At 38.3% G+C, this 9,503-nt stretch overlaps 1 protein-coding gene across 6 annotated transcripts in view; it reads left to right on the top strand.

Annotated features, from left to right (window-relative positions):
* LOC113112978 (Golgi-specific brefeldin A-resistance guanine nucleotide exchange factor 1-like) overlaps positions 1 to 9,117 on the top strand; it is a 76,429-nt gene extending 67,312 nt beyond the window's left edge. For 4 of the 6 annotated variants that reach the window (XM_026279006.1, XM_026279003.1, XM_026279002.1 and 1 more), the window contains 8 exons: positions 2,726 to 2,928; positions 4,535 to 4,685; positions 4,804 to 4,934; positions 5,035 to 5,136; positions 5,217 to 5,330; positions 5,960 to 6,137; positions 6,949 to 7,113; positions 7,965 to 9,117. In XM_026279006.1, the coding sequence (XP_026134791.1) occupies positions 2,726 to 2,928; positions 4,535 to 4,685; positions 4,804 to 4,934; positions 5,035 to 5,136; positions 5,217 to 5,330; positions 5,960 to 6,137; positions 6,949 to 7,113; positions 7,965 to 8,200 (1,280 nt within the window). In that variant the 3' untranslated portion in view covers positions 8,201 to 9,117. The remainder of the gene's footprint in view (positions 1 to 2,725; positions 2,929 to 4,534; positions 4,686 to 4,803; positions 4,935 to 5,034; positions 5,137 to 5,216; positions 5,331 to 5,959; positions 6,138 to 6,948; positions 7,114 to 7,964) is intronic. The other 2 variants (XM_026279004.1, XM_026279007.1) reach the window with 1 other exon arrangement.
* Positions 9,118 to 9,503: the final 386 nt, after the last annotated feature.

Raw genomic sequence — 9,503 nt, forward strand, 5'->3', positions numbered from 1 at the left:
AGAAGTGACAGAAATGTCAAATACAATCATTTTATTTATGTAGCCTCTATAATACTAATAATAGTAATAATAATAATTATAATTATTTTTTATTTTTTTTTACAAGGAATTATCTTCTTTTTTAATTACTTTTAATTAGCTGTAATAAATCAAATACACTGCTGACAATAATCAATCATTTGTAATCAATATTTTTTTCCTAATGGCAATTTTATGATTGTTTTATATACTAGGCTACATTTAATTAGCAATTATTTACATTTTCTGCACAGAATAAGATAGAAAATATACTTTATAGTTTCTGTACTGTAATAAATGTCAATTAGCACTGCATCATTCATAAATTGTTTGTGTTTTTTTATTTTTTTTCATCAGTTCATTCTGCTTTTATTCAGTTTAGCTGCAGATATAGCCTGGCACGTCTAGGAGAGCGAGATCGCTTCTCTTTCAGTGTGAAAACGTCTTCATCTCTATTTAACTTTCCCTCTCCATCAGCGAATGATTCTGAGAGAAAACGCGCCAGATGTCTGTTTGCTAATGAAATAAACGCTACTTTCATCTGATTATCAGCTAAATCTCGCACTCTTATTTCAAGGTCGTTGTTAATGCTGTGGTTAATTTTTAAAGTTTCCTTCGTATATTCGGTTAATCCGCATTGCTTAAACACATTTATCATTAAATGGATCTGTGCATATGATTTAGACACTTACATTTCTGCTCCGTCCATGCAATAAATACAGCTGTCGACGGCTCCGGTAACTCCGTCGGTAAGATGCAGAGAGCCATTGACAAACTACAGAAAAATAAAACTACTTCATGTTAGAATTACTGGCCACGAGTCCTATAGATCACACGTCAGCTGCGTCAGAGACGAACGAAGCGTGAGCGCAAACCTGTGACAGTCTCAGGTGGTAAACAGTGAAGCGCGTGAAGGACAGATAAGAGGCACGATTCACGAACACTCTTCAAGGTCTCCATTAATTTGTGCGTGTAGTAATTTAATGTGTATACATTTTGAAAGAACTGAATCGCTATAGAAATCGCGATTCATTCAATTCTTAGCATTTTGAATCAATTACTGTCCAAGATTGGCGATTTACGATTCAAAAATCATGTTTCAAGATCGATGCATATGAATCGACAGGGTTTGTAATCGATGCATCGAGAAAACGAGTGAATCGTTACACCCCTATTGGTTATAAATGAATGCGACTTATGGTCCAGTGCGACTTCTTATATATGTTTTTTTTCCTCGTCATGACGTATTTTTGGACTGATGCGACTTATACTCAGGTGCCACCTATAGTCGAAAAATACGGTAACTGGGACTTTGGGTGTAAAATGCCACTGAAATGAATAAGTCACAAAAGTTCAAGATACAAGATCAAAAATCCACCTGTATTAGTTTTTGTTAAATTCATAGCACGTTATAGTTAAGCAATGTCACACAAGAGTATTGTTTTCACAAAATATCAGCACAATTGCAATTCTTTATTTGAACAAATCGATGTACTGAATGATTCAATGACCCATTCATAAAGACAGACACTTGCTTCATTTGTGAATTGATCAGGCTTTTTAAACTAATTGATTGAAATAATGATTCAAAGACTCCCTTATTAAGCCAGTAACTCATTTCCACTTTATGGTGGTTTTAGTTTCATATTAAAAAATACCATCTCATAGCATTATTAATGCAACTTTAACTGCAGTCCAATGATGGCTTTTGTCAATACTGCCCGATAGTGTCCTATTTTTCTAATTCAGTTGTTAAAATAAGAGAATTTGACTACAGATGGTATATATTAATACAGCTAGAAATAAAATGTCCTTCTGAAGGTAAAAATGCCCCCTGCTTATGCATGTTATGTAAAATGGCTATTACTAATATTACTAATATCTGATGAATATGAATTATCATCTCCACATTACCACATGACACACAGCCATTGCTCCCGTTTGAATGCTGCCACATTAACTAAATATTCAGTGTTGCCAGAGTACAAGTCACATTTCATTTTAGGATGGGTTTCATTCCAAACAAATCTTTTGGAGGGCGTTTATTCAAACTTCATCTTGGAAGTTCGACTCCTTGGGGGATTAGAGTGTCTGCCTCTCTTCTGTGTCTTTGTAATTGGATGTGTCAGTGCCTGTAAGCTCTTTAGTGCTGTATCTGGAGCTGTGCTCCACTGGTGAGTCATTTAACTCGGGGGCAATTCATCTGTCTTGTGTGCCCTCTCTATTTATCCTTCACTCTTGTCTTTCAGTTGCTCTATCTAGGGTGGTCGGCGATCTACAGTAGGCTTAGTCAGGACTCTGTCAGCACTTTGTAGCTGTGCTCTGCCAATCGGCATGGCCTTTTCATGAGCTAGAGGCCTCTGTTTACATGGGAAGATACCTGCTGTCATCAGGGGCTTATATACTCACATTGAGGGCGGCAGATCAAAGTTTTGAGTTTTGAACATCTAATGGACGCAGTTCATGATAATGATATGGTGGATATCTGCTCTGTTCTCCTTTCACTGAAAACAGAGCACAATATTTTTGATTGCAATCCCAAAATTGACCAAGATTTTTCAGATAATCAACAAGTTAAAGGTTGAGAAGTTGGGCTGTCACATTGAGAAAAGCTTGACAGTCGTGAGAATGGGGCGGTGAGCACTTGAAAACTTAATTTGAGTTCCCTTGTTAGTCACTCTGTTGATTGTTTCCACGCCCTCCGCAGGCTACCGCGCCCACGAGAAGAGAAAGAGCCACAAATACGACTCCAAATCCAGCCGGCTCCGAAAGAAGCCGCGAGAGAAGGAAGGCACATCACGGAGAACCAAAGCGTCCAGTCAGCGGCCCACCCGTTCCCATAGCGACGATGAGGAAGACGAGGGCGTGCCGGCCAGTTACCACACGGTGTCTTTTCAGGTTAGTCTGGACGTAAGTATAACAGCCCTTTCCCTAATTCCTAAATCTGTCCATCATCATGCTTGCCGATCTCCTCTGGGGGATGGCTTTCTCATTTCACATTTAAAAAAACTCTACACTACAGCTGTATTCATGCTGTGCTTTGAGATTTGTTTAGTTAATACAAAAATGTAAGTTTTCAACACTAATAACAGTACAATTTCACATTTCTTTACTAAGTTTTGATACCACAGCAAAAACTACAACGCTGTCAAGCAGAGCTTTATTTAAAAATGTTAATTATTAAAAATGTATAGTTAATTAATGATTAAAGGTATTTCACAATCAAGTCCACATTAATTGAAAGTAAATAGTAATATGTAGAAATAAATTAGTAGTTTTTAGGTCTTCAACAGCAGCATGAAGTATTCAAGTAAAGATTTAGAAACTGACATAAAAGTATTGACTGCATGATTATTGGATATTAATTATTAGATATTAATACAAATTTATCTGAATCTCACTGAGAAGCTCCCAGTGCATTAAGATTTTCTAGAAAATGTTTTGCCTCTAGGACTGTGTCTTTAGGACACACACACACACACACACACACACACACACACACACATATATATATATATATATATATATATATATATATATATATATATATATAGGAGAGAGAGAGAGAGAGAGAGAGAGAGAATGTTTTGCTTAAAGAAAATCAAGCCTATTTTTGTGAGAATATTTTCTTTTCTTTTTTTTCTTGACTACTTTTCACTTCTCCATCTAATTCTTAGTTGATTACTTTAAGATTAGATTTAGAACATTGATTTTTTTGTATTATTATTGAAGTAATGCAGAAAACAAATAAATATTTATAAATAATGGCACAGCTGATTTGTATCAATGGCTATCTAACTGAGAGTCAGCAAAGACTAGTCGATTAGCTGCTGGTCCTATAGTTTGCGCAACAGGATAAGAAATCTTTGAAGTCAACATTTACACTTCGTTTCCAGAGTTAACGTGACAAATGCATAACACAAAAGCGCTCTACAAGACACGTGTGATTATATAATCTGAATGCCTGAAATTGAATGGGAGAATGCATGTATTAAACAGCTTATTGTACAGGTAAATTAATTGACGTTCTAATCTAATGTGCTGCTGCACTGTAACACACACACACACACACACACACACACACACACACAGGCTACAGACAGAAGCTCGTTCATCACGCGCAGATCACATGGACACATTCAGTAGCATTCTGTTCTGTGATTTCTCAATAATATAGCTTAGAAGCTGAAAAGTTCTAGCATATATTTCTTATTTACTAAAACCCACTGCTTAACTTTTAGTAGAGAGACACTGCCAGGTAGAATTAATTCACATGCAATCGGCCTCTCGCTAATGCATTCATATAAATGCAATCTTTACTGTGATCATTTATCTGTATCTGATCTAGAACGAGCATGAGCGGTAATCTGTGAAAAACATCTGTCATGTCTCAGTAGTGGTTGTATTGCAATTTATATTGTCTCCATTAATTAGATGAAATTGAGTCTGTTAGAAAAGCAAAGTGTATGTGTGTGTGTGTTTAGTGATTATTAAAACAGCCTGTTTGTCCATATAGTTGTTAGACCTGATGCACACACTGCACACTCGAGCAGCCGGCATCTACAGCTCTTGGGCAGAGGAACAGCACCATCTAGAGGATGCTGGCAGAAAAATCCAGGCGGATTCTCAAACACTGTGGTCCAGCTGCTGGTGTCCCCTCCTTCAAGGTCAGACAAGCCAAAAAGCATATGCTTACAATATTGAGGTTTTGTTGTATTATCTGATGTCTTTTTGAATGTATGATGCTGAGCGATGCTTTGTAATGTATGTGTTTCGGCCTTGTAGGGATGGCATGGTTGTGCTGTGATGCACGGAGGCAAGTCCGGATGCAAGCTCTCACCTACCTACAGAGGGCACTTCTTGTACACGATCTACAAACTCTGGATGCAGTGGAGTGGGAGTCCTGCTTCAACAAGGTGAACTAGGCTATTTAGTTAAACATGAATATTTAGTTTTGGGAAAAGGTTCTTCTGTACATAGAACTGAGAAATGGTGGTAATGTCCGTCTGTCTTCAGGTCCTGTTTCCTTTGCTGACCAAACTCCTAGACAACATCAGTCCAGCTGATGTGGGAGGCATGGAGGAGACCAGGATGAGGGCCTGTACACTGCTTTCTAAGGTCTGGTATAGGACTCATTTATCCTAATAACTTAAATCTGAATTCATTTCATTTATTGACATTTTTTTTGTCCTCCTCAGGTGTTTCTGCAGCATCTCTCTCCACTGCTTTCTCTGCCCACATTTGCCGCCCTCTGGCTCACCATTTTAGACTTCATGGACAAGTACATGCACGCTGGCTCCAGCGATCTTCTGGTAAGATGCTCTCAGATGAGTATGAGAATCACCTGTATTGACCTCAACATGATCTCATCATTTTACCCTCATGTTGTTCCTGAAGTATAATATTAACAACAATTAAAATTGCAATGTGTTCCTCAGACAAAGGTATCGTATCGACTGCAGAAGACTTGGAAAATAGTGTAGAAGTCACAGGGACTCATTTTATGATGAGCTAAGGGAGTGAGATATATCTAAGGATAAAATTGTTGTATCTGTTTTATTGTTTTTGAGTGTCATCTGTTTGTACATTAGATCTGTGCTTTAGGTCTTAAAGTGACAGCAGCCCAATATACTTGTTATCTGTCATTTAATATTAATCAAGCAACAAAAGACAAAAAACAAAACAAAAAAACCCTTCACTGCTCTTGAATGGAGAGCTTTTGTATCTAATTGGTGGATAATTCAGTGAAGGCTGCAGTGTAGTGTATAGATTTTTTTTTTTTGCTTGAATACTTGGTGATATTTTGCCATAACCCACTCCTAGAAATGATGTTCAAAGATTTACAGCAAAAACCCCCCCCAAAAAAAACAAGATATTAAATTCTGAGCACTGTTGAATTTTGAATTTCTTTAAATTGAGCGTGTTTGTCTTTGGTGCACAGCTGGAGGCCATCCCTGAGTCTCTGAAGAACATGCTGCTGGTGATGGACACAGCAGGGATCTTTCACAGCGCTGACTCCCGTACAGGCTACTCAGACTTGTGGGAAATCACCTGGGAGAGAATTGACTGTTTCCTGCCCCGTCTGAAGGAAGAGCTCTTCAAACAGGCTGTCATTCCAGGTACTGAGCTCCCGATAGCTGCGTTTCCACTTTCAGGCCAGAAGCGAGCGTTCTAGTGCATGCAAGTCACTTCTGGGGCTTGATCGGGCCTAGTCAGGGCTTCCTCAGCGCCAACAGCCCGGGATTTTCAGCCCTCTGAAAGGATGACAGAGGGAAGACGGCACTCAAACATCCTCGCATTACATACATAGTGGAAAATTACAATTAATGCTCATTCTTTCTAAAGAAATTTGACGTAAACATATAAGGGTTTGTCAGTATTGTTCTGTTGTGTTATGCGCGTATGCCTTTGGACTTAAAAGCCCTAATAGAGTTGCTTTGTGCATTCCTGTCATCACAGATATTACTGAAGATGCTGTGACTGTTCTCTTTTTATGTGAAATAATGATAAATATTTGTTGGATTTAGCTTCACATATGTGCACTCCTGACACAAATTAATAAATAAATTTTTTTTAATCGTAAATCATTGGTATATAAAGTATTGATGCTGGAGTGTTTATGTAAAGACCAACTGCCCGCTTCTGAAAAGTTTGTTTTTTGCGACATAGTTTTCCTACATTTTCCCTTCACTGGTGAAATGCTGAGGTTGTGTGACATTCTCTTCAGGGAGGCGTGTTAAAGGCAGGTTTTACAGTAGTGCTGGTCTGACAGTGGAAACACAGCTTGATTTTGGCCTTGGCCGCCTTGCTGGTTGTTCGCCCTGGCTCGCACTGGCCTGACAGTGAAAAGCAGCTAATCACAACCATGTACAACATACAGTAGATATGGATTTGGTTAGCTGATATCTTCTGTTTTTTGTTTTTGTACAGAACCTGTATGTAATGTTCCTGTGGAGCCTGTCCCGCCGCCTGCTGCTGTTACTCCCGCCTCTCCCCCTGTGCCAGCCCCCTCACCAGTGCCAGCTGCCCCCGCAGAGCCAAACATCCACAGCAGACCTGCATCTCCTCAGGATATCCCCACACCTAGTGCCAACGGTGATCATAAGCATTATTTAGACACATGGGTATGGTGTTGAATTGGAATGGGTGGTATAGTGTTTACTATGGTAATAGTTCACATTACTGGTTAAAGGTTTTGGGGTTGATAAGATTTCTGTAATGCTTGCCGAGGCTGCATTTATTTGATCAAAAATACAGTAATATTGTGTAATATTATTAAAATTTAAATAAATGTTTTAATTTTGAACATATTAAGAAATGTAATTTATTCCTGTGACGCAAAGCTGAAATTACTCCAGTCTTCAGTTTTATACATTTCAGAAATCATTCTGAACTCAAATCTTAATTATTATAAATTATTATTTGTGCTCAATGGTCAATAATGGTTCTTGTTATTATGGGTGTTATTTATATCAATTATTTATATACATATTTTTTTAATGATAAATATTACGTTTTTTTTTTACAGCTTATTTTATTTATTCAGCTTTCAGATGATGTATAAATCTCAATTTTGATGAATGTCATACATTATCGAATGTGTATATATATTCATACACAGATTCATACATGTATAGTGTGTGAATGAGAGAGTAGAAATGTGTGTATGTGAAAGAAGAATGCAAGTGTGTGAGAGTGCCAGAATTAATCATGGCTTGTACAGCCCCTCGTGTGTGTGTGTGTGTGTGTGTGAAATATTTGGCATTTTTCTATGATTTTTCTTATTAATTAAAAACTCAAAAGAACAGCTTTTATTTGAAAATAAATATTTTGTAATCTTAAAAACGTTTATAAATGTTTTAACTTTATAAACAATATTGTCTATCATCTTTTGATTATTTTGAGTTATTGTCAAAATGGTCAACTCTTCTATTTCTTCTGTGCAGGAACAGACAGATCATCTCCAGTTCCTCCCTCAAAACCACCGATGCCCACTCCAGCGAAGACGAGTCCTCCTGAGTCCCCGCCGCGTCCTCTGGGCCAGTCTCCACTCATCCTGCAGCCGCTCGCCTCTCCTCTGCAAGTGGGCATCTCCCCGATGTCCCTGCCAATCATTCTGAACCCGGCTCTCATAGAGGCTACCTCACCAGTGCCCCTGCTGCCCCGCCCCTCCAACGACTGACCCACCCCTCAAACATAAGCCCAAAAAAGTGCCGCCACGTCTGAGGGAGAAACAGTGGAAGCAGCATCTGATGTGACTGTTCTCCTGCGCGTGTGCACTCGCTGTAGCCCACACTATTAAATTATGTAACAGCAGGACCTGGAATAAGAGTGCATGGAGGACATCGACATGCATGGTTGCCTATTTATTCAAAACAGGAAGGTGCCACGCTGGAGGACAGTTCATTATTGACAGGACTAGATTTATTTGGGTCTGTTAGGTTAACGGCTCCCGTCAGAGCAGATTTTAATACATCAATACTCAGTTGTTACTCTTGAGATTTACTCAGGCAGTGATCACTTTAATTATGTAGTTTCGTCGTAAATTGCTCCATAGAAAAAGAAAAAGATGTAGCCTCGTAAAATGTTTTCCATTCATGGTTCATTTGAACATTGAAAGCATAGTTCACCCAAAAAACTGAATTCTATTATTATTTACTCGCCCATTGATTTTCTATTGTATGGACCAGGGTTTTTCTTTAAATATCTTTGATGAAAGAATGTCATACAGGTATGGAACAACATGAGGGTGAGTAAATGATGACCGAATGTTCATTTTTGGGTAAACTCTACATTTGTTCTTTTGGTTAAAAACAATAAAATCTGGCTTATAATGACGCCACATAATTCATTATCCTGCATCTCCACGACATTCCAGACACCTCACTGATGTTCTCAACTAAACAAACCAGCTGTGTGTCAGCATTTGTTTTATTTTGATGGCTATTTTTATCCGCGAGTTGTCTTAAAGAGAGCTGGTTTTGTTTCTCACGTTTATGTTGTTTTGCTGAGGCACATCTGCTCTTTGAAGCTTACCCTTTCAAGAAATTCTCCTGGACAATAGATCATTTCTTCCAAATAAATGTTTCATCAGTTGTATCCCTTTATTGTCTTGATCTCGGCTCTGGAAGTCCACGGATCACTTCTATGAACCACTCGGTATGAATTAATGAATGCTTCGTGAGAAGTCGAATCTTAAAAATCCACTAATAAAAATATAATAACTCTAACCTGCACCTCCGCTTCCATCAGCCAAGAGCTCAAGCGATCGCATAGCGATCAGCGTATATGACCCTGAGACTCATGCTATGTTTGGATCAGTACAGAGACTGTAGGTTCTTTAAGGAATGATACTGTAATTTATTGTAAATCGTCCATGCCGTGACTGCAGATCAGTGATCACACCTTCACAAACCTAAGAGGTGGCCGAAGACAGAAATAGGTTTGATAGAGATATATATATATATGAGTAAAAGTTCATGTAC

Source organism: Carassius auratus, chromosome 13 (genome assembly GCF_003368295.1).
Source record: "Carassius auratus strain Wakin chromosome 13, ASM336829v1, whole genome shotgun sequence".
Taxonomy (NCBI): Eukaryota; Metazoa; Chordata; class Actinopteri; order Cypriniformes; family Cyprinidae; genus Carassius; species Carassius auratus.